Below are 26,451 nucleotides of genomic sequence, written 5' to 3'. Positions count from 1 at the left end.
GAGGATAGGTTCATAATTGTCAATTGGTAGTTTTTGTTGCATCAACAGTAATTGGATGATAGCAATTGAAATTTAATTTTTTAAAGTTTTTCTTTGCATTTTCACCTTTATTAATAGAGCTAATATTGTACAGATTTCTTTCTAGATATGTGCAGTTTTTATTTTGCTGACTTTTATCCTTTGATTTTAGCTAAAGAATTATATTGTTTTTTCTTATTCCATGGACACTTTGGAACTACTAATAGGTATGGATAAGATAAACTAAAATTACATTAGCATCTAAGAACAGCTTATCCACTGTTTCTTATAGTACATTAGAATCTTCTTTGCAAGTCATTGCAGAGATGGCTGGAATCCACTTAAATGTCCCTCAGTAGAGAGCTGGTTAAATAAATTGTAGTATAGCTGTACAGTGGAATTCTATGGAGGCTATATAGCTTTTTTTTAAGCTGTTTTATATGAATTGAATTTATATGTGGTAGTATCAAATTCATAAGTGAATAAAGTAAGGTACAAAACAGTGGATATAGTATATTGCCATTTATATAGGGGGAATACATACACACACCCACACACACGTATATGCTTATATAAACAGAACATCTTTGGAAGGCTATATTAGGAGCTGACCCAAATGACTCTGTGGTGTGGGACTAAGAGACTGGGAGTACAGGGGTGGCAGGGAGACTGTTAACTATATGACCTTTCGTGTCTTTGTAAATTTTGTACCATGTACTTATAGTATACCTTTGAAAAATACATATAAAGTGTAATGTAAAGGAGGGAGAGAACGAGGAAGAAAGTAGAGAAGGAAGGGAAGGAGGGAGGCAAAAAAGAAATTAACCTGCCTTGTTAACAGCTTTCAAGATACTAAAAACTGAAGAGCCTAGGTTCACACAGTCTACACCTGCTTTTGCGAACGTAAACTCTTTTTTTTTTTTTTTAAAGATTGGCGCCTGAGCTAACAACCTTTGCTAATCTTCTTCCTTTTTAATTCTTCTCCCCAAAGCCCCCCAGTACATAGTTGCGTATTCTAGTTGTGAGTGTCTCTGGTTGTGCTGTGTAGGACAACGCCTCAGCATGGCTTGATGAGCGGTGCCATGTCCACGCCCAGGATCTGAACCTGTGAAATCCTAGGCTCCTGAAGTGGAGTGCAAGAACTTAACCACTTAACCGTGGGGCTGGCCCCATCAGTTCTTTTATTTTATAAATTTTTCTCTGTCCAGGACAAACAGCTTATCAGAAGAAATGTAAATCGTACCATCGTTTTGCATATATTCTGAGCAAAAATGAAAAATTAAGGAAAATTGCGAAGTGAAAAAATGCCTTTTCTCTAAATTTAAGCATTTAGAAAACAATCAAAATGTTTGTACATCCTGTGCCTCTATTCCTGGACTCAGATCACTTCTCTCCATATACTTTGATTGAAATTCTCTTTTTCAACCTCTTCACTCTGGATCCATTTGGATATGGGTTTTCTTTTCCGTCTCTCTTTAAGTGGACTCAGCAAGAAAAATAATAGAGTGGATGTTTAGGTTATTTTTACTGGTAATCTAATAGATATAGATATAGTGTAGTTCTCTGATAAACAGAGCCATCATCAGAATTTCCCAGCATAACCCAAAACCTGCCAAGGTATATGAATAAAATAGGCTGATGGAAACTGATCAAATACCTTTTATCTTGTTTCTTATGAAAAGATTTACAAGAAAATGCCTATTTTTTTTTTAAAGAAGTGAATACTAAATTCAGCATGGTTGACATCAAAAGCCCCTTTATTTAATCAAATTAAGCTCAACAATCTTTTCCCTTGTCTAATTTAAACATTGCTATAGCAGACAGGGTTTGCTGAGTTCCTTTTGGCTCATGGCACTGATTCTGCGTATTTCTAAATTAAACAATTAAATAAAGTTTGCCAAGAGGCTTATGCAGCAAGCCCATGAAGTAAATTTGGAGATGAGAAATAATGCCTTCTTCATTCACTGTTGCAGAGTGTCAGAGCCTCAGGGAAATCATGTGTGACATGAGGGAAGATGAGAAATTACTTTTGGAGAAGCTAGTTTCTGTGAATGAAGTAGTAATGACTGGCTTGTAGTCATTCTTTTATTAGCTGATTGGCAAAGGCTCACCTGGAAGACGTAACCCTGATAAGCAAAAAAATTATCATATGTACAAAGTGAACCTTTACCAAAGTTTTAAAATCTATCAGTAAATTAGGACGAGGTTTTTTTTTTTCCCTTAGGTTTAGACTTGCTAGATAAGTGTGCAAAATTTTGTCTTTTTGTTGTTGTTCGCTAACGTTTATTGTATACTTGCCATGCATCTGGCACTGGGCAAAGCACTTTATATGTATTTCACCTTTACAACATTTAATCCCCAAAATTTTGTCTTAATGGGAGCCCAGATATAATGGGAAAAACCTTCCTGTAAAGAAAATAGGCAACACATTTCCTGTAAGGAAAAAAAAAAACTGAGTTCTTTAGCCAACCCAGAACTACTATTTTTTACTTCACTGGGGTTTCAAGTCTTATATACGTTGTTCCTACATTCTAGTATCTTTGTATTTTTCTGTTGAAGGCAGTAATTTTGAACCCATTCTTGGGTTATTCATTGCTCTCCATCTGTTTCAACCAAAGCAAGATGAACTAAGGTTTCTAGAACAAATCTGTGTTTATTGGAGTGTTTCCAGAGTGTTTCTTGTGCTATTTTTAAATACTGCTACTTTGAAAAAGGAGCAAGAAAAAAAACCCTCAAAAGTAATGTGATATTATGTTTCAAATTAAATGTTTACAAGTTTGAAATTATTCAGGGTTTTCACCTTCTGTGCATATATTGCTTCGATTTCTTTTAAAGTAACCAGACCAATACTTACTTCTCTCTTTTCTTTTTTTCCCTCCTTCTCTCCCCCCTTTCTTTTCCTTCCTAACCAATTTTATTTCATCTTAATATCTTTTTTATCGAAAATCTGGAGAAAACAAAATATTATAAAGAAGCGTGATTACATTACCAATAAACCCCAATACCAAGAAAGAACCCCTGTTATCAGTTGGTTTATTTCCTTCAACCTCATGATTGAGTTAGGATTCTTTATATTCTTCGTTTTATTTCTTCCCATTTATCATTTGGCTTAACTAAGAAAGCATGCTATGGTTATAGATACGGCCTACTAGTTGGAATTCACTGACCTGTTCCCCATCCTCTACCCAATGAAACCCTGAAACTCTCTATCCTTTTGCCAAAGGAGAGGAGGACCTAGAGCTTTACCCAGTCTGCTTCTACCTCTCTTTTGATCAGCCATGATAGCAGTTAGGCTCTGTTTTGGACCTTTTATCATGGCTGAAGAACAAAATTTGTATAGTCTAACTTAGGCAGATTCCAGAACCCTTGTTATGCTGTAATTCTTGCTTGCATTCAGAAAAGTACCAAAACAAAGACTTTGAAACCCTCCAACCCAATAGTTCCTTCTTTAGCCTAAACTTTAGCTTTGAATTAGGCCCAGGCCTAATTCCCAAGTTATTTTGACAGAATGGAATCTTCTTTCTTAAACTGTCTAAAGAAGGGTTTCAGTTTAGAGTTTCACAGTGTGTAGGCCAGGAATTTTTTAAACCAGGGGTCAGCAAACTTCCTGTAAAGGGTTTGATAGTAAATATTTAAAGCTTTGCAGGCCCTGTGGTCTCTGTCACACTACTCAACGCTGCCATTGTAGAGCAAAAAAGAGGCAATGTGTAAATGAATGAGTGTGGCTGTGTTCCAATAAAACATTATTTAAACTATGGCTGCAGGCCATAGTTTGCCACACTTCTTTTTTTTTGTTTTCCTGGCTTGAGGAAGATTAGCCCTGAGCTAACATCTGTGCCAGTCTTCCTCTATTTTGTATGTGTGATGCCTTCACAGTATGGCTGGTGAGTGGAGTAGTTCCGTGCCTGGGATCCTAACCCACAAACCAGGGCCACTGAAGCGGTGCATGTGAAATTTTAACCACTCAGCCATGGGGCCAGCCCCATGCCACACATTTTAAGCCATGAATCTCTAAAGTATTGTATGATGGCACACTCGTCCGTTTGAGGAAGACGTTAAATATTTACTTTAGATCACACACAACAGGAAATCATATATCTGTTAAGTGTTTAAACAAAAATGGAAGCTATAAAAATATTCTGAATGATACAAAACACATCGACTGTGAAAGAACAGATTGACAGATTTGACTGCATAAAGATTAAGATCACAAAGCACACCATAAATAAAGATGAATGACAAACTGGAAAAAAAATAGTTGCGATCTATATAACTAGCAATTACTGTGGTTTCTACACACCAATAAAATTAATAACTCAAAAGAAAAAAGGGCAAAATATATAAATTCACAAGAAAAGATATATATAATGGTCAGTAAACAGGAAAAGATGCTCATTCTTACTAATAATGAAATCTCTGTATTAAAGGGAATGTTTTTGCCTGCCAAATTTATAAATGTGAATAATTAGTAATACTTAAAATACTCAGTGCATTGGGGAACATGAGGAAATAAACAACTGGAGATGGTTGTGATATCTTACATTAGTTCTATATTATTATGCAACGAATTACCCACAACTTAGCTGCTGAAAACAACAAACACTTATTATCTCACAATTTCTGTGGGTCAGGAATCAGGATGGTTTTGGCTCAGAGTTTCACGAGGTTGTAGTCGAGCTGTCAGCCAGTGCTGCAGTCACTGTGGCTTGACAGTCTACTTCCAGGAAAGCTTCCTTTCAACATTGTGGTTTCAGGTTAGTCATACGTCTGACATGGCAGCTGGCTTCCCCCAGAGTGAGCATCTTAGGAGATGTAGGCAGAAGTTGCAAAGCTTCTTATTACCTAGCCTAGAATTATTTCCATTTTCTGTTGTCAAAATATGTCACAGGACCGGCCCAGATTCAAGGACATGATTACCAGGAGGTGTGACTTACTGTGAAGGTCTGTCTTTGGAACCTATCCCAGAAAGTTATGCTTAGGAGAGATGAGACTGGCTTGTTCTAAAGTGGTAGCAGTGAAGGTAATACAAATTGGTCTGATTCTAGATATATTTTGAAGATAAAATTGACGGGATTTGCCTGTGAATTGGTTATATAGTATGTGGGAGAAACAGAAGTTAAGGATGAATCTGAAGTTTTTGAGCTGAAAAATTTGAAAAATAGAGATGGCATTTACTCAGATAGGAAACACTGAAAGGCAACAGGTTTGGAGACGAAAATCAGGATTGGTTAAAATATTGGGCAACTGTATAAGAGAATGCATATAAAGATACAGCCATTAAAGGGAGATCTACAAATTGATCTGTATGTGCAGAAGTAGAAACACTACCTATGGTATTAATTGCAAGGTACAGTAAATAAAATATGATTCCTTTTATGAAGAAAGAATATATATATTTTTAAAATTTATTTATTTTATTTTTGAGGAAGATTAGCCCTGAGCTAACATCTGCTGCCAATCCTCCTCTTTTTGCTGAGGAAGAGTGGCCCTGAGCTCACATCCGTGCCCATTTTCCTCTACTTTATATGTGGGACGCCTGCCACAGCATGGCTGGACAAGCGGTACCTATGTCTGAAGCCAGGATCAGAACCAGCGAACCCCAGGCTGCTGAAGCAGAACATGTGAACTTAACTGCTGCACCACCGGGCTGGCCCCAAGAAACAATATAATTTTTTAATGTGTGCATTATTATACATAATTCAGAGAAGTTCTAAGCTGTCTTTCTAGGGCTATATTGAATTCGGATTTTATTCCATAGGCAAAGGGAACTCTTTGAAGGTTTTTGTCAGCAGAGTGATATATATGATCATAATTATGCTTTGGGAAGACACATTTAACACTGTAAAAAATGGAAGAACAATGGGGAGCCAGGAACTGAACTCTATGAAAGCATACCAAGCTATATTTAAATTCTCTGAAATAAGTCTGTGGAGGTCCGAGACAATGTTACTTTCCTGGTTTTATTCATAGCTTCTAGCCTAGAGCAAGCCATGTGAAAAGGGTTTGATAAATGGTGAATGGATGAATACAGCATCATCACCAGTTTAGGTTATATGAGAAAAGGCTAGTGTGAATTTGTAAAATATCTCAATTATACATTTTTTTCATTGATTTTATTATGTTCAAAGGTTACAGAAAATAGTTTGGCATTAACAGGTAGTAGACCTATGGAGATCTGATTTAGTTAGCAGACTAAAAGCATATCAGATATCGTGTTATTTTCTTTGATGCTCTATTTGACTTTTTTTTAAGCATTTACAACAATTAGGGTTATTTTAATTCATCTACCTATATACATTCTTTTAAGGCTCCATTTTCTCAACAACAAAAAGTCCTTAGAATGGTAATGAAAGGTTCTAATCATATAAGGTGTATTGTTCAAGATGATTAAAACACTCAAATAAGAATTTCAAGAAGAACTTTTTTAGAGGAAGATACTGTTAAGTTGTCACTGGGCCAAAGACCATACTTCCCTACTCCCCTAAAGAGAGAGGTTTTGGGCTTTGTTTCAAAAACATGACATAAACAAAGATAAAAGACAAATGACACTAAAAGAAAAATAACATTCTAAAATAATGATGGACTTTTTTTTTTAAGATTTTTTAATTTTTTTTCCTTTTTCTCCCCAAAGCCCCCCAGTACATAGTTATATATTCTTCGTTGTGGGTCCTTCTAGTTGTGGCATGTGGGACGCTGCCTCAGCGTGCCCTGATGAGCAGTGCCATGTCCGCGCCCAGGATTCGAACCAACGAAACACTGGGCCACCTGCAGCGGACCGCGGGAACTTAACCACTCAGCCACGGGGCCAGCCCCCCTCTTTTTTTTGTTTTTTTGAGGAAGATTAGCCTTGAGCTAACATCTGCTGCCAATCCTCCTCATTTTGCTGGGGAAGACTGGCTGTGAGCTAACATCCATGCCCATCTTCCTCTACTTTATATGTGGGACACTTGTGACAGCATGGCTTGCCAAGCAGTGCGTAGGACCGAACCCAGGATCCAAACCGGTGAGCCCCGGGCCACCAAAGCAGTACGTGTTAACTTAACTGGTGTGCCACCAGCCCAGCCCCAATGATGAACTTTTTTTTTAAAGATTTTATTTTTCCTTTTTCTCCCCAAAGCACCCCCAGTACATAGTTGTATATGTTTAGTTGTGAGTCCTTGTTGTGGCATGTGGGATGCTGCCTCAGCATGGCTTGATGAGCGGTGCCATGTCCACGCCCAGGACCTGAACCAGTGAAACCCTGGGCTTCCGAAGCAGAGCGCACGAACTTAACCACTCAGCCACTGGCTGGCCCCCCCAGTGATAGACTTTTTAAGGAAGAGCTTTTGTCTCTTTGGATTTTTATTTTGGTCAAACAATTTTTTAAAAATATAGATATCAAATGTATTTGGCTTACAAATTTCAATGGGGGGCAAAAGTTTATTGTTGATTTCATAATTTATTTGTCATACTGGTTTTAATAAATTGAGAGATATTTGCTAAAATGTCTTGTTTTTTTCCAGGGGCTACACTAAGTATGAGACCAGCCCCCATTCCAATAGAGGACCCGGAATGGAGACAAACACCTCCCCCAGTCTCAGCCACATCTGGCACCTTCCGATTACGACGAGGGAGTCGATTTACCTGGAGAAAGGAGTGCCTAGCTGTCATGGAAAGGTACATGTCTCCTTTTCCTGTGGGCAATCTCCCAAATTTAGGAAAGAGAGAATCTTTGGATAGATTTGGAAAGTTTTCATTTCAAACAAGTAATTTGGGATCCGAGTTCTATCTCTAAAAGTATTTTGGAGTATTATAAATGGTGTATTGTTGAAATAAGATGATCTTACCATTGAGAATTCATGAAACTGGAGTTAGCATCTATCAATATAATTTAATGATGTCCTCAGTAATTTAAGAAACTTGAGAATTTTGAGTTTAGATCTTTGTATTATATTTTGGAAAATCTCTTTGAAGTCTTATTTTCATCAAAAATATTGAATAATTGTATAGGAGGCCACTGAGATTTAACTTTCTTCAATAAGAAGTATGGCCTAAATGAGCTTAGTCCCAAAGGTTAGAAACACTTGTTTTTGACTTTGATTTTGGTAATTTATTCTCTGACTCTAGCACCTTTACCTGATCCATAGTAGGTACTCAGTACTTTTTAAACTTGAATTCTTGCTTAGCTTCAGTTTTCCCATCTGAAATGGCATAAATTAATTAAAATGATTATGGAATGTTGAGTGTATTTAAGGTGGGTCCTGTAATAGAATTATCATTTTAGTCTCCTACCTATGAGTAATGTTTATAGAATTTTATTTTGATGGAGTTTTATATGCAATAAGATAATAATTTTCCATTAAAAAAGTACTTGTTTCCTCAGATTAAATATAGAGAAAAAGAATATATTAGGCAGAGGTAAAAACAATTGAAGTTTCATATTGAGTGTTCTCAGTAATTTAAATAATAGAAAAGAATGGAATTGAATGTTTAAAACTAGGTTTAACTTCTAAGCTGATCTAGAATACATATTTACATTGAGCCAGCTTCACATTCTTTTTTCTTCAGTTATCTAATCTGACCAGACAATTGGCATACTGAAAAGAACATTTGACTCAGAGTCAGAAGACCTGAAACCTGGTTTTGGCTTTTCCATCAACCAGCCGGGTAACTTTGTTCAGGTCACAAACTCTCAGCTGTAACTTCCTTATCTATAAAATGAAATTCTTCAATAGCCAATGTGAATTAAATGTCATCTAGGACTTTTCCGTCTCTCTTTCTGCCTATTTCCTGATTATTTCTCAACTCGTTAACATCACTACCTGAAGGATGATTTAAAATGTTGAAGTTAAAGCCATGTTTTTGTTCTTGTGATCAAGTTGAAATGAAAAGATTTGCTTAAGGGGAGGGTGTGATCCTGTAGCCAAAATGAGACTATAGCTTGTCTATTGATGTTATCGTCTGTTTCTTTCCTCACTCTCTTTAATATAGATAAGAGTAGAGGCCATTTATTGAATAACAATTCCTTATATGCTTGAGTGGTTAAAGTGAAAGAGATTTGGGCTGGCCCGGTGGCGCAGTGGTTAAGTTCGCAAGTTCCGCTTTGGCGGCCCGGGGTTCACCAATTTGGATCCTGGGTGAGGACATAGCACTGTTTGTCAAGGCATACTGTGGCAGGCGTCCCACATACAAAATAGAGGAAGATGGGCACAGATGTTGGCTCAGGGCCAGTCTTCCTCAGCAAAAAGAGGAGGATTGGCAGCAGTTAGCTCAGGGCTGATCTTCCTCAAAAAAAAAAAAAAAGTGAAAGAGACTTTATTATCCTAAAGATCTGACATTTACAGTCTGCTCTGTTTTTCTCATTTAGAAATTTTGATTATTTAAAGAAATTTCTTCAGAACTTACCATGTAACAGATGTGAATTAAATAATATCTAACTTAAATTATTTGTACTATCGTACATTTTCCTCTGGGTTACAAAATAAGCTTTGGTATTGGTTTCTTGTTGGTGTAAGTTCTAATTGTGCTACTGACTCAGCCATTTAATTTTTTTCGTGAAAATACCAGTATACATGTATCACATAGTGTCAGTGTGGAGAAGGATTAATTTAAAATTGATAACATTAATAATGATAGGTGATAACCCTAACGCATTTTCAAAACTTAACCTGGAAGGGTTTGCAATTCTTTCTCTTTTTCTCCAGGGTATTAAGAACTAGCCACAGAATCACACTGATTAAATTTCAGTTAAAAAGATATTGATCACTTACCTTGTGTAAGGCTCTCATTTAATCTTAATTTTTACTTTTTAACCTTAATATTAATTGTCTTTAGGGGCCGGCCCGGTGGCGCAGCGGTTAAGTGCGCACGTTCCGCTTCTCGGCGGCCCGGGGTTCGCTGGTTCGGATCCCGGGTGCAGACATGGCACTGCTTGGCAGCCATGCTGTGGTAGGCGTCCCACGTATAAACTAGAGGAAGATGGGCACGGATGTTAGCTCAGAGCCAGGCTTCCTCAGCAAAAAGAGGAGGACTGGCAGTAGTTAGCTCAGGGCTAATCTTCCTCAAAAAAAAAAAAATTAATTGTCTTTAATCCAGAAATTGGTTATCTTTGGTTTAATTTTATCTTACCTGTCACAACGAGTAAGAAAGTATATGATTTATTCCAATAGTTGCAAAAATGCAAAAAGCCTTTCAAAGTATTTAATAGCAATAGTACAGAAGGTCACGGTATAATTTCATTCTCTGAAAATGGAACTTTTTATTTTGTAACATAGAATATAAAATTCCCTAGCCTCAGAGCAATGCATGATGTTTTTTCCTAGACTGATGGTGTGAATAAATATATATGCACAGACTATAAAGCCAGCAAACTACTAGCCTTACTCAAATATATTAGTATAAATCAAAAATTATTCCTTTCTTCACACCATACACCAAGATAAATTTCAAGTGAATCAAAAAAGTGAATCCATATGAATAATAGAAGAAAACATGGGTGATTCCTCCATTTCCTGGAAATGGTGAAATTTTCCCCAACTATGACTAAAATCCAAAAGCAATAAGGGAAAGGATTGACAAATATGATTACATAAATTAAAAAAAAGCCTTGATGAGAAAAAATTGTGAGCAAAGTAAAAAACAGAAGAAAAATGGGGAAAAGTATTTGCCACTTATTATCCCTGATATAAAAAGAACTTTTAAAAGAGAAGACCAACAACTCTATCGAGAAATGGACTAAAGAGATCAACAGAAAAACAATGCAAATGGCCATTAAGCATATGAAACAATGTTCAATTTAACTCATAGTAAGAGAAATTAAAATTAAAATTACAGTTACCATTCTTCTCCTATTACATTGGCAAAAATCCAAAAGTTCCACAACATTTTCTTTTGATTCAGCTGTAGAGAAATGAGCAGTCTCATATGTTGCTTGTGAGAATGCAACATAGAATAATTTCCATGGGGAGGAATTTGACAACATCAGGGAAAACTACCTATGAGTTTGCCCTTTGACTCAACATTCCCACTTCTAGAAAATTATCCCAAAGGTACACTGGCAAAAATATGAAAAGATAACAGCCCTGTTTGTGATAATATCAAAATACGAATATAACTGATGTATCTATTGGTAGTGAACTGGGTCAATAAATTATAGTACATCCATATGTTGAATGTTCAGGCTCACACAATGGAGTGCTATGCAGCTGAAAAAAGGAATAAATCTTCATTTTCACAGAATGAAAATCATATTGTGACCTTCTGGACTATTACTATTAAATATTTTGGAAGACTTATTTGCATGTTTGTAACTTTTGGAATGAATACTTCACTTCTGTATACAGTGATCTCCAGGATATAATGTTAAAAAAAAAAGGCAGAGTCAATTATATATAGTAGCTGTAATTTATGTCTTTGCTTGTAACTTGTTTTAAAATGAAAGAGTAAACCATAAAATAAATAAATGGTTACCAATAGGAGAACAGAATAAAACAGATTGGAGGGGCCGAGGATAGAAGCAGACTTCTCAATATCCGTACCTTGTTTTGACATTGTATCCATGTAAATTTTTATGCACTTATAAAACAAAATTAAATTGAAGTGGGGGGAGAGGTGATCCTTAAAAAATAACTAAAATGAAACAAACCTATTGTGTATAAGTTGTGACTTAAATTCTTGGGAACTATATCAAATAGCTTTATAACACAATATTTTCACTATGCTTCCCTGGTGGGATCCTGCTTAGGAATAAAAAGAACTACAAAAGAAATCTTACACTATTTTTACTAAATTTGGTGAAATTAATATTGTTTTCAGGTACTATTTTTATTTGTATAGATACAGATATAGATATAGATAAAACAAGTAATCATATTAATGTTATTAGGAACCAAGGTTTTCAGTGTAAAAGAGATATAAACATAAAATGAAAAGAAATTAAGTAAAACACTATAATCTTGTTTATGGGTGTACATAAAGATAGAAATTTATCTTGAATTTGTTCTTTTAATAACAACCTTACTGAGATACAATTTACCTATTTAAAGTGTACAATTCAGTGCTTTTTAGTGTATTTACAGTTATGCAACCATCACCACAATCAATTTTACCATTTTACCAATTTTGGAACATTGTCTTTTCCTCCAAAACCCTTGCACCATGTAGCAGTTACCCCTTTTTTGCCCTCATCTCCCTCCAACCCTAGATAACCATTAATCTACTTTTATATACAGATTTGCCTGTTCTGGACATTTCATATGAATGGATTCATACAACATCTGACCTTTTGTGACTCACGTCTTTCTCTTAGCATAATGTTTTCAACGTCTATCCATATTGTAGCATATACCAGTATTTCATTCCTTTTTATTGCTAAATAATATTCCTTTGTATGGATATGCCATATTATATTTATTCGTTCATCAGCTGATGGACATTTGAGGTTGTTTCCAGTTTTTAGCTATTATGAATAATGCTGCCATGAACAAAATTTGTGTACTAGTGGAATTACTGGGTCATATGGTAACTGTGTTCAACCTTTTGAGGAACTGCCAGACTGTTTTCCAAAGCTGATGCAACATTTTACATCCACCCAGCACTGTATGATGGTTCCAGTAACTAACCAACACTTGTTATCTGTCTCCTAGTGTGAAGTAGAATCTCATTGTGGTCTTGGTTTGCATTTCCCTGACCAATGATGTTGAGTATCTTTTCATATACTTATTCGCTATTTGTATATCTTCTTTGCAGAAATGTCTGTCCAGATCCTTTGCCCATTTTTTAAATTGGATTGTCTTTTTATATTGAATTGTAAGATTTCTTTATGTGTTTTAGGTATAAGTCTCTTATCACGTGTATGGTTTGCAAATACTTTCTCCCATGTTATGGGTGGTCTTTTCACATCTTGATGATGACCTTTGTAGCACACAAGTTTAATTTTGATGAAGTTCGTTTTAGTTTTTCATCTGTTTGTGCTTTTATTGTCTCATCTAAGAAGGCTTTGCCTAAATCAAAGTCACCAAGATTTATTCCTGTGTTTTGTCTAAGAGTTTTATACTTTTAACTCTTACATGTAGATCTTTGATCCATTTTGAGCCAATTTTTGTATATGATTTGAAGTAGGGACCCAACAACATTCTTTTGCATGTGGATATCTAGTTGTCCTAGTGCTGTTGAAAAAAACCCTTCTTATCCCATTGATTAGTCTTGGCACCCTCATCAAAAATCAATTGACTATAAATGTGAGGGTGCATTTCTGGACTCTCAGTTCTGTTCTATTGATCTATATGTCTATCCTTATGACATACCACACTGTCATGATTACTGTCGCATTGTAGTAAATTTTGAGATCTGGAGGCATGAATTCTCCGCTTTCTTCTTTTTCAAGATTGTTTTAGCTATTCTGAGTCCCTTACATTTCCATATGAATTTTAGGATCAGCTTGTGAATTTCTGCTAAGAAGCCAGCTATAATTTTGATGGGAAAATCCTGTAATCTTGAATTTGAATTATAAATAATAATATGAATTTGTTATATTTTCTCTTGAAAAAAGGGGGGGGTGGTTGGTCTTCCCACCTCTACCTACTCAAAAGGCCTATAGATAATGATCAACCTAGTAGAAATTAGCATGCCTGGGGCCCTGGTTGTGGTCATAAATACCATTAACACCCCTTTGAGAAATGTCTGATTCTAGGTGTAGGACAGGAAATATACATGATGAGACTGGGCATCTTGTAAAAGCATTACAGGTATGTGAGTGATATCAAAAGGACTCAGAAGCTCACTTGAAGAGGCTCCCACTGTCCAAAGAAGGGGACAGTTTGAACATCAGTAATAATACCAATTGTGATAGATTGAAGCACCTCAAACTTATTAAAAATCCATGTGTAATAATGATACTCAAGAAAATTATTGGTCACACCTGGAGAATGTTAGAGAACCAACTAAATATTTGAAAGTAGTAAAAGGAAGAACTGAGCATTTAACCTGCCTTTCACATATGAACATTATCTCTGATTAACCAAAAAGTTTTTCTCTGGTGGAGGATTGCAGCTAATAAATGAAAAAAGAATAATACAAATAGAATATCATCATTTTGCAAACTCCTAATGAAACACTGGATCTGACAATGGTCATTAATAGCTACCAACATCCCCAAAAGACAGACATCAGGCATTATGTACCTTTTGGAGGATGTACACACCACCACCTGTAGCATACGCTTTTCCAACAAAATGGAAGCTGAATCAAATCAAGCCTCTAGATCCAGCTCCAAGTTTATAGGAAATGCAGAACAAAAGTTCTGTTAAACAATACCATGGGGATTCAAATCAACAAAATCCATGATTTGAGAGAGTAATAATTCAGTTTCTTTAAGTGTTGCAAAAAAATCTATTAGCAAGTTAAGGAAATGTGAACACTGGATAAATGATGATTCTTGTTTCAGTTATGATAATGGTTGCTTATATGTAAATGGTGTTACATTTATAAAAATTAGAGTTCTTGGGGCTGGCCCCATGGCCTAGTGGTTAAGTTTGCATGTTCTGCTTTGGCAGCCCAGGTTTTGCCTGTTCGGATTCTGGGTGCGGATGTGGCACCGCTCATCAGGCCGTGCTGAAGCGGCACCCCACATAGCACAACCAGAAGGACCTACAGCTAGAATATATAACTATGTCCTGGGGAGTTTTGGCGGAAGAAGGGAAAAAAAAGAAGATTGACAACAGATGTTAGCTCAGGTGCCAATCTTTAAGAAAAAAAAATTAGAGTTCTTGTCTTTTATAAATATTTACTGAATGCATAATAATGTGATGAAGTGATGTGATGTCTGGGATTTACTTCAAAATAACAGATGACAGAAAGGCAGGGGCAAGGATGTGGATAAAACAAGGGTGGTATCAGTAAGTTGATGATTTCTGTAGCTTGGTGATGTTTATCTGGGGGTTCATGGTACAGTTCTGTGTATTTTTGTATATATATATATTATATGTGTGTTAAAAGAGGATCTAAATTTTGGATCAAATCATGTGGAACCATGAGAAATGAAAAATCGTCATATATCACAAAAACTCAACTACACAGTGTTATCTAATTATAACATTTACTTAACAAGTATTTGAGTGTCACTGTAGTAGGCCCCAACAATACAATGGTGGACATAAATAGTTCCTGCCCTCTTGGAGTTTATAATCAGGTTGGAGAGACAGACATTAATCAAATAATCACACAAATCAAGGCTAAATTGCAACTGTAATACGTGTATGAAAGGTACATGGTGCTGTGAGATCTTATAATAGGGGATGTGGTGAGAGTTAATTAGGTCGAAAGGAGAGGAGGAAATGTAGAGGTAGAGGTAGGGAGGAGGTAGAGAGGAGAGGTGTAGTCATCTAGAACTGCACTGTCTGATATGGTGGCCACATGTGGCTGTTTGAATTTAAATTATTTAAAATTAAGTAAAATTTAAAATTCAGTTCCTCAGTCCCGCTAGCCACTTTTCAACTGCCCAGTAGTCATGTATAGCTACCGACTATGGTTTTAGACATCACGGATATGGAACATTTCTGTCATCACAGAAAATTTTACTGGACAGCTCTGATATAGAACAACTATATCTCATTCCCAATAGAAAAAATAATGGTTATATTAGCCTCATAGTGACTTGTTTTTGCTTTTCTCTTTACTCAAAATCTTAAGGCAAACGCAAATAGAAATTTAAAACCAAACCTAAATCCACTGAAATATTTTAGAAGATTTCCTATCCGACTATGACAGAGACATAAATAATTTACTAATTCACATATCAAAATTATTATGCTTCTGCAGCGTTTTCCACACCTAGCCCTGCTTTTCAAAGTACAAGTTTTAATAATTCAGCATTTAAAATGATTGGTCTTTTTTCTCTAATTAACATTCATTTATTGATGCATTCACCTGTTCATCAAACATGTATTGTTACACACTGCATTTGATGGATATGTCTCTTGAGTCTCTTAATTTGTAACAGTTCTTTACACACACACACACACACACACACACACACACACACACACACACTTTTTCATACTGTTTGTTGATGAGACCAAGGTATTTGTCCTATTGAATTTCATACATTGTAGATTTGGCCAGTTACATCTTCATAGTATGTGACATGACCACCCCATATTTTCTGTAGACTGGAGTTAGATCTAGAGTGCTGATTAGATTCTGGTTCACTTCTTTTGGCACATAACTGGTGCTTTGTTCTTCCTGTTACATCATATATAGAGGCATATAATGTGTGATTGTCCCATTTTTAGTAACTGTAAGATTAATCAATGGGTCTAGTGTTAGCATCCTGATCCACTTCTTAGAAAGTTCCCCATCTACCAAATAATTTTAGGGCAGTGATTCTTAACCTTGGCTGCATGTTAGGATCACATAGGAGCTTTTAAAAATATCAATGAGACTTTACCAATGACCAGCTGAATCATAATCTCTGGGTGTGGGACCTAGGCAGAGGGATATTTGAAGAGTTCCCAAGTCATTCTGAAGTACAGCCAGAATTGAATACCAGTGTTTTGGCATCCATTGATGATTTTTTTCTAGTCACTTTTTTCATAAGGGGCTGCAAAATGGTTGTATTCCAGTTTTTTCCACTACTTTTGTATTAATCAGCTAGAATTCTTTTATATAGAACTATTCTTTCATCAATTCCTTAGTTACCAGGAAATATATTCCCTCATAAACTTTAGGGGGGGCACTAGCATATAAGCAATTATAGAACTGAGGAATAAATGCTCTTATGGAGAGGGATGTGGCAGACCATAGGGTTTTTCATCAGGGGCATGTCTATTTTGAATATGCAGGACCTAGTCATACTATGCATGCTATAATTAAGTAAATGTTGTTCTTAGGGCCCTCAAATCAATTCCAACTCCTAGCTCCCCTGTGTACAGCAGAGCTGAACCCTGCCTGGTCTTTTTGCGCCATCCTCTCATCTTCTGGCACTGTATCAGACAATGCTTCACCGCTGTTCATAGAATTTTCCTGGTCATTTTTTTCAGAAGTGGTGTCCAGGTCCTTCTTTCTAGTCTTTCTTAGTCTGGAAGCTCTGCTGAAACCTGTCCACCATGGGTGACCCAGTTGGTATTTGAATACTGGTGGAATAGCTTTCAGCATCACAGCAACATGCAGAATGGGCATGTGGTTCCTTGACCAGGAAATGAACCATGGGCTGCAGCAGTGAAAGTGCTAAATCTTATCCACTAGACCACCAGCACTGACTAATTAAATAAGTACCGTGCTTAATTATACTATAGCTTTGGCATTCAAGCTTTATCATAAAGGAAATTAAACCTGATCAGATTGGTCTATTAGATAATATTAGTGGGAGTATGGAAGATGGGCAAGAAATTAGCCAATCAAATATGAATCTAAACACATACCAGATGCCTAGGGCTAAGGGGAAATAAATGTAAGTTGTAGTATCTGCCCTCATAAATCTTGGGTTTTTTTAAATTTTTATTAAGATTATGATAGTTTACAACCTTGTGAAATTTCAGTTGTGCTTTATTGTCAGTCATGTTGTAGGTGCACCACTTCACACTTTGTGCCCACCCCCCATGCCCCTTTTCCCCTGGTAACCACTAATCTGTTCTCTTTGTCTACATGTTTAACTTCCACATATGAGTGGAGTCATACAGAGATTGTCTTTCTCTATCTGGCTTATTTCACTTAACATAATACCCTCAAGGTCCCTCCATGTTGTTGTGAATGGGACAATTTTATCCTTTTTTATGGCTGAGTAGTATTCCATTGTATATATATACCATTTCTTCTTTATCCAATCCTCAGTCGATGGGCACTTAGGTTGCTTCCACGTCTTGGCTATTGTAAATAATGCTGCAGTGAACATAGGGGTGCATGGGACTTGTTGAATTGCTGACTTCAAGTTCTTAGGATAGATACCCAGTAGTGGGATGGCTGGGTCATATGGTATTTCTATTTTTAATTTTTTGAGAAATCGCCATACTGTTTTCCATAGTGGCTGCACCAGTTTGCATTCCCACCAGCAGTGTGTGAGGGTTCCCTTTTCCCCACAACCTCTCCAACATTTGTTACTTTTTGTTTTGGATATTTTTGCCATTCTAACGGCGTAAGATGATATCTTAGTGTAGTTTTGACTTGCATTTCCCTGATGATCAGTGATGATGAGCATCTTTTCATGTGCCTATTGGCCATCCATCTTCTGGAGAAATGTCTGTTCGTGTCCCCTGCCCATTTTTTGATTAGGTTGTTTGATTTTTTGTTGTTGAGTTGTGTGAGTTCTTCATATATTATGGAGATTAACCCTATGTCAGATATATGACTTGCAAATATTTTTTCCCAGTTGGTTGGTTGTTTTTTTGTTTCAATCCTGTTTTCCCTTATTTTGAAGAAGCTCTTTAGTCTGATGAAGTCCCATTTGTTTATTCTTTCTCTTGTTTCCCTTTTCTGAGAAGACATGGTGTCCAAAAAGATCCTTTTGATACTGATGTCAAAGAGTGTACTGCCTATATTTTCTTCTAGAAGCCTTATGGTTTCAGGTCTTACCTTTAGGTCTTTGATCCATTTTGAATTTATTTTTGTGAATGGTGAAAAAGAATGGTCAATTTTCATTCTTTTACATGTGGGTGTCCAGTTATCCCAGCACCATTTGTTGAAGAGACCTTCTTTCCTCCATTGTATGCCCTCAACTCCTTTGTCGAAGATTAGCTGTCCATAGATGTGTGGTTTTATTTCTTGGCTTTCAATTCTGTTCCATTGATCTGTGCACCTGTTTTTGTACCAGTACCATGCTGTTTTTATTGTGATAGCTTTGTAGTATGTTTTGAAGTCAGGGATTGTGATGCCTCCTGCTTTGTTCTTTTTTCTCAGGATTGCTTTAGCAATTTGGGCTCTAATGTTGCCCCATATGAATTTTAGGATTCTTTGTTCTATTTCTGTAAAGAATGTCATTAGGATTCTGATTGGGATGGTGTTGAATCTGTAGATTGCTTTAGGTGGTATGGACACTTTAACTATGTTTATTCTTACAATCCACGGGCATGGAATGTCTTTCCATCTCTTTATGTCGTCATCAGTTTCCTTCAGGAAAGTCTTGTAGTTTTCATTGTATAGGTCTTTCACTTCCCTGGTTAAATTGCCCTCATACATCTTAAGGCAGTAACAGCTTACATTTGAGTAGGATTTTACAGTTTGTGTATAATTATTGATCTTATTGATAAGTATTTCATATGATTGATCTTATTTGATCTTCACAATTCTGTACTGTAGTTACTTTATTATTTACAGCTTATAAAGAAGAGCCTCAGAGAAAGGAAATGACTGACCCATATGTAACTGGATTGGAGGAGGGACGGATGGAGGCTAGCTAGGAGGCTGTTAGAGTAATCTATGCATGAGAGGATGGGGGTCCAAACTATAATGTCAGAGCAAAGGGACAGAAGATGGATAGAAAGTAATAGATATGAGAGAAAATTTGAGGAAAAAACAACCTAACCTAGTTGTAGATTCAACATAGAGATGACAGAGCATGAAGTGTAAAAGAGAGCTTGGTGATGGTGACAGTACCTGTACCATTAGAAAATAGTTTGACTTGGGGCAAATCATTTACCATCTCTTAACCCCATTTGCCATATTTATAAAAAGAAGAGTTAAGTATTATGATAGAGTAAAAAGTGGATGAGCTTCAGAGTCATACAGACTCAACAGTTTAGTCCTAGTTTCACCTTATGTTAACCTTGGGGAATTTTGGCTTTCTGTAAAATGGAGATGGTCAGTATGAGAAGGGTTGTGAGACAATATATGTAAAGCACATAGTAGAATGTCTTCCTCATAACCAGTGTTGAACAGTGTTCTTTTTCCATCTAAGTTCCTTCCACTTATAGCTTCACTGTGAATTCATTTTGAGATTTCTGTGTTAGGAGATTTTAGTGGCACTAGGAATGGAGATTTAGGAGTCATCAATATATTAGGTACAGTTAAAGCCACAGGTATGAATGAATCCTTGTTCAAGCTATCTCTTCTGTTTCTGCATTTTTGCTTATACTGTATCTGGGTTTTTGCAGCTAAATATGGCTGGAGAAAAACTTAAAACTCTGCTGACTGATCTTATTTTAAATTCATGACCATAAACTTCAAGTGAGTCTTTAATTCTGCCAGACAATCATACTGTACCTTCCTGGTTCATTCTTTCCCACCCTTCTAAACAATTATTTCACACTTTGTTCTCTCTGCAAACTCCCCATCCTCATGTTCATGATGACCTTACTTCCTGTTTTAATGAGGAAAGTGAAGCCCTAGAGGAGAATTCCACAAACTACCCACTTGGTAGCACGTAACAAACACATACTCTGTTTTCCTAGCTCTTACCACCTTCAAAGCACTTCAGTAATATTCCCTAGCGTGTATCTTAGTTTCTGGCTTACAGTGGATACTCATTTTATATATATATATATATATATATATATATATATATTTTTTTTTTTTTTTACCTTATTTGCCCTTTTCCACTTCTCTGACCTCAGTACATTGTATATACCACGTATTTGACTTTTTAAATATCCAGTTTCAGAAACATTTGTTGTCACAAAGGACAATATTATATGATTGCATGTATATGAAATATCCGGAATAGGCAAATCTATGGAAACAGAAAGTAGATATGTAGTTGCCTAGAGCTGGGGAGGATAGAGGTATTGGGCGGGGGGTGGGAGGGGGGCCGTGGGGGAGAAGGCTGAGGAGTGTTGGGTTTCTTTCGGGGTGATGAAAATTTCTAAAATTGATTGTGATGGTGCTCACACAACTCTATGAATACACTAAAAACTATTGAATTGTAGACTTTAAATGAGTGAATTTTTTGGTATGTGAATTATATCTCAATAAAGCTGTTTTAAAAAAGAAATATTTATTCATTGTGCTATTAGGAGCTTCACATATATTTACCCTCCACATTTAATCTTTATTGCAGTCCTGGTTTCTCCTTTTTCTAGTGAAGCAATTAAGGCTCTAAGAAGTTGAATAACTTCCCAGGGCCACAAACCTAATAAGTAGCCCAGCCACATATAGACCCTTAGACAATGCTAACCATAGGTTTGAGTTCTCCTTATTAACGAAGAGGAATGTTATTTTTATTTGGATGTACACTGATTGTTTTTAACATACGGGCTTGGCCTTTGTTAACTCTGAAGTCTGAGGCCACTAGATTAATGTGCGTTGCAACCTTTCATTTGCTTAAGAGCATATGGAGATTGTAATGGGGGAAAGATGAAATAAGAATGACAAAATGATTGGTAATTGTTGAAGCTAGATAACAGGTACATGGGGATTCATAGGTTTATTATATTTGTGTAGGTGTGAAATTTTCCATAATTAAAAAAAATTTTGTTACTGTTTAAAGAGAACCTGACTAGTTTTTAATGGATAAAATAGAATTAGATAATTGACTAGTATTTATTTATTCAGTCATTTATTTATAGAGTATCTGCTGTGTGCTAGCACTGAGCTAGGCTTACCTCAAGTAGTTTACATATTCTCAAGGGGAAAAAACATCTGTATCGTATGTCTGAAATATCTGCATGTGCAAATAATGTAAGACTCAAATGTGACTTTATTCAGCAAACCGAACTGTCCCTTTGTTCATTCCTTCAGCAAGGTACTTCACTAGGAATGAGGCAAAGTGCTAGGGATGGAGAGAATGGATACATTTTAAGGTGAAAGGAGTAAAAAGGGATGATGAACCTAGTAGACCTGCAAAGTCTTTAGAGTTTATGATCCAAAGTTTTGGAGGCCTTATGGCCCAGAAACAAGGCTTCTAATATACTCTTTCCTTTTTAACCTTTCAGGGATTTGGGCTGGGTATTCTTTTAGCTTTAGACACATATGTGTCTCTGGAGTGTTAGATAGATGAGCAGGACACAAAGGAGAGTGACCTGGCTGTTGCACCTATTTTGGTCTCAGGGGAGAAAGATAGAAGAAACCTTCAAATCTTCTCATATAGGTTTTTCAGCCCAACCGAGCAAGACAGAAAGAGAAGCAACAACTTGGAAAAGGCTTTGACTAGATACGGGAGTAAATTTAAGAGTACATAGCTGTGACAGGTAGAAGTAATAGAATATAATGGTTAAGAAGAGTACCAGCTCTGGAGCCAGATTTATGTCTATAGATTACTTATTACTGTTATTTATCATCAAAGTAGCTGAATGATGAGTCTGTATCTGGATGTGTCAAAGAAAATGAAGACAAAATGAGTACCTCTGTGTGTGTTTATAATTAAAATTATTATGTTTTATTTTTTTATGGAAACAATATGCCTGTAATATGCTTTTTGTTCCTCTTAGATTCTTTTTATGTTCATCTGCACTGAACAATAGAAAACAAAATTATTACTAAAGCCCACAACCCTTGAAATTATAAGGAAAACATTTTTTGTTATTTTTTTAACCTTTGTCTCTAAAACAGCTTTAAAAATTTAACCCAAAGTATTCTCCCCAACAGGCAAAGAATTAGTATTAAAAATTTCAGCTTGAGACTGTCTCCTCCCCCCAAATTTAAGCATCTAAAAATAGTTTTTTAGGATAAAAGTGCCTCTTCATGAACAAAAATAGCATCACGACCACAATACTATAACAAACCAAAATTAAATCATAGCTCTAAATTTGGTGCCACTCCTGTTAACTTGATGTGTCTGAATATATAATCTGAATTAGAGCCATGGGTCTAGTACACAATGCATTTTATAGAAATGTATTCTACGTCCTGGGAGAATCAGCAGAGAAGAGACAAATTGGTTTGTAAAGTGTATTTCTAGAATGTTGCTTGAGGTTTCTGTAATTTAATTCTCTTGGTATTTACTGCATTTTGGAATTCTTCCCAGGACAGTTTATTAGTATTTGGATTTGGGTTTCAGTCTCTTTCCTTTCTCCTTTATACTTTTAATTTTTTTGGTGAATACTTGAACTGTGAAGGTTAAGAAGACCAATAGTTCCAGAAGCTAAATTCTATATTTAACTGCAGACTGGGTGTGGTTCAGACAGCTGCAATGGAAGCTTGCTAGTGTTTTGCTAGTCATCAAAACCCTGATCTGCAGGGAACATTTCTTTCCTAATCTTCTGACTCTGAAATATGCTAAATTACGATGATATTATGATTTATGGTATACACTTTTGTTTGTGTAAATAAAATAAAGACAAAAGAATCACATAGATTCAAACTTGAAGTGTTCTGGAAGATCTTCTGTGTTCTTCTACAGTAACCTCCAAATGATATTAACCTGCCCTATTTTCATGGCACCACTTCCCATTATTCTTGTATTACCTTTAATTACCACAGTGTGTTTTAAAAAATTTTTACACAGGAAGTCTTCTCCACTTCAGCTCCCATTTCATAAAACCACATTTTAATTCTTTTTCTCATTTTGCTTTATATAGTTTGACTTTCTTAATTAATTACCATAAAAATGGATAAATAAGTTTGCCTACTAAGATTTTTCCCTTTTTTTAAAAAAAATCCCTCTATCTCTTGAAGAGAATCCTGTTACTTTGTAAAGTGGAAAAAAAATCACCTATTCCTTCCTTAGTGGTATCCTTCTGTATTATTTTGTGTAGTGTCTCAATATTATTTGGTATCATTCAAACTATGCAGAAACTCATGGAGTAAGGGACCCTGCTCATTTCAGTAAGATTGCACCTCGCCGGAAAAACACTGGAGCAGAAATGCTTATAAATGCTTTCATAGAGGCTAGCCCCTGGCGCAGCGGTTAACTTCGCACGTTCCGCTTCTTGGCGGCCTGGAGTTCGCCGGTCCGGATCCCGGGTGCAGACGTGGCACCGCTTGGCACGCCATGCTGTGGTAGGCGTCCCACGTATAAAGTAGAGGAAGATGGGCACAGATGTTAGCTCAGGGGCAGTCTTCCTCAGCAAAAAGAGAAAGATTGACAGCAGTTAGCTCAGGGCTAATATACCTCAAAAGAAAAAAAAAGATTCTAAATAATTTCTTGATTTGTGTGGAGCTTTTGTTTCCTCTTAGACTTTTGTTTCCTCTGACTTTTGATAGGAAAATACTTCCCACTATAGAATTAAATCTTTGGAAAATAATTGCTGCTTAGGATAACAAAATGAATAGACTGACTTCAAAGAACAAAATCACTTCCATGATAAGTAAGTTCTATCAGAAGACCAGTTATCTAGGACTATATTTATGTATATTCACATAATCGATCTCAGTACCTTATTTGGCAATCAACTTGTGTTCTGGTCCCTCAATTTCTATGTTTAAATATTATAGTAATGAAATACCTTAAGAGTATACAACTTGAAAACGCAAAGAAATCATCGTTCACCTACCTTTTCTCAGTCTAGTGAGAACTGCTTCCTTATAAAATAAGAAAACTAAAAATGTTCTCTTTGCTTAAATTTGCTTCTCCTGTGTTTCTATTTTATCTCTAAGAGTAAAACTTTAGTACTTAGCAATTGCAAAGAAACTTACATCTCATTTTCTTCTTTGTTATGTTGCTGCTGAATTAAATGGATTAGCTGAAGAAAATATGTTCTTCACATCTAAGACCAAAGAGGCTATGTGTCTGACCAAGATAGTAATTTTGTTTCAATAGGATATTCAGTGAATTTTTTTTTCAACGTTTTTACATTTAACTATGACAGCTTGTAAGCAAACAGCTAAATCAATAATGATGAATCTATTAAGTGGAATGTCAGGATGTGGCCTCTGTAAATTTGAAGAAAAATATGAGTGAAATAATGTTAAGCAATAGAAGAAAAATTGCATTATTACAATAATGTAAAAAGTCATAAACGTATGAAGGTAAAGATTGGGAGAGGTAATAAAACTTCTAAATAAATGATTTGCCCTACATTTTTGTCCATTTCTATGTTACTTTTTGTCTTTTTGTTTGTTTCTGAGAATATAGTAGTTAAGAACACAGATTTTTGGCTTAGAAAGACTAGGGTTCCAGTTCCAACTGTCTTAACTCACCAACTATATATATCCTTGCTATAAAATGACTATGATCATACCTATGTTGTAGGAGTGCTGTGATTTAATACTGCATGACAATGCATGTAAAGTACTAAGCGTGGTATATGTCACACAAAGTAGGTGTTTAATAAATATATCTCTCCTCCTACTAGTCAGTACAAAAATATTAAACAAATAAGAACTTTTAAAAAGGATTCTGGATTTCTTCAAATGTGAATTTTCTGAAAAGAAGGTTTTACTCCAATAGGTCTCAGTCTAGTGGAGGAGTCAGGTTAAAAAAACTCGCAAAAGAGATAGCTACCGATAACTGTAGGACATAGTGTGGTGTGAGGTGACATTTGAGGATCCTATAGAGCAGTATGGTTTTGATGGGTTGGAAAGAGGAAGAAAGGCATTCTTGGCAATGGAAGCAGTATATGCAAAGACACAGAGGCATGAAAAATTAAGTACCTGGAGTGTATCGTCAAGCAGGCAGAAAATGAGGCTGGGGAAGTAGGTGCATCCAGATTATGCAAAACCCTTGTATTGCCACAGTTGCAACATTTGTCTTTCTGAAAGCAATTGTATTTGCATTCATGCCCAAGGATGGTTGTTCTAATAATTGAAAAAAAATCTCTTAATACATTTTCTAGGTTGTTTGCGCTGCTTTCCTCCTACATATAAAGCATCAATAATAGCTCTTTTATGACAGGGACTCAAATTATTTTGAGGGTGGGGTGGATTTTGTGCCTAATATTTGTGAAACATTCTGGGAATTAAAAAAATTGAAAGTATTTTGGAAAATCTTCTCAGCCTTCCTTTTTAAAGACAAAAGCCTAAATAATATTTCCTTTTCTATGTGTTCAAGGAAATATGTTGAAATTGTAGTCATTTTCAATATTTAAAAAAATCTTTTGATCCATTTTTTCCCTGCTGACTTGTATTAAAGGTAGATTACTATAAAATTATAAAATTCAGTTTTCCTACTGACATCTGTTATAGCAGTGCGTTGTCAGGAAGAAATTTGAGCCATATCTTTAGTGGAATGAATTATTTCACCATCTGTTGAGTAGATTTTACCTGGTACTTCCGTGGTGTAGTTTATGTGCTCCTACAGGCTAGGGTTTGATTATACTCAGCTGGCCTGTAGGCTAGCACAGTGCTATGCGTAAACTCTGACATCGGTATGTGTTGCTTGAACTTGATTAAACTGACTATTTAAGAAGACCCTACGACTTTAGCAAAATCAGAAAATGCTATCCCTCTACCTACCCTGCCAGACATATTAGACTCACAGTGTGGGGTAGAGTAATACAGATTTTCTAATTTTGTTAAAGTTGTAAGACCGTCAGTTCTATTCAATGATAAATGATAATTTGATGATTTAACGTGATCCAATCAAAATGACTCAAAAACAGCATAAAAATGACTTTCAAATGCTTCAGTGTCATTTTTCCTTAGTCTGATCAT

The 26,451-nt window shown here is 35.9% G+C and overlaps 1 protein-coding gene across 10 annotated transcripts in view; it reads left to right on the top strand.

The window, feature by feature from the left end:
- Nucleotides 1-26,451, top strand: part of HMBOX1 (homeobox containing 1) — a 192,754-nt gene that overhangs the window by 123,113 nt on the left and 43,190 nt on the right. For all 10 annotated transcript variants that reach the window (XM_046657408.1, XM_046657405.1, XM_046657407.1 and 7 more), the window contains exon 7: nt 7,521-7,674. In XM_046657408.1, coding sequence (XP_046513364.1) covers nt 7,521-7,674 — 154 coding nt within the window. The remainder of the gene's footprint in view (nt 1-7,520; nt 7,675-26,451) is intronic.

The sequence above is a fragment of the Equus quagga genome, chromosome 3, assembly GCF_021613505.1.
Source record: "Equus quagga isolate Etosha38 chromosome 3, UCLA_HA_Equagga_1.0, whole genome shotgun sequence".
NCBI classification, from domain to species: Eukaryota; Metazoa; Chordata; class Mammalia; order Perissodactyla; family Equidae; genus Equus; species Equus quagga.
Note: the sequence above shows the minus strand (reverse complement) of the source record. Positions and strands in the feature narration are given on the sequence as shown.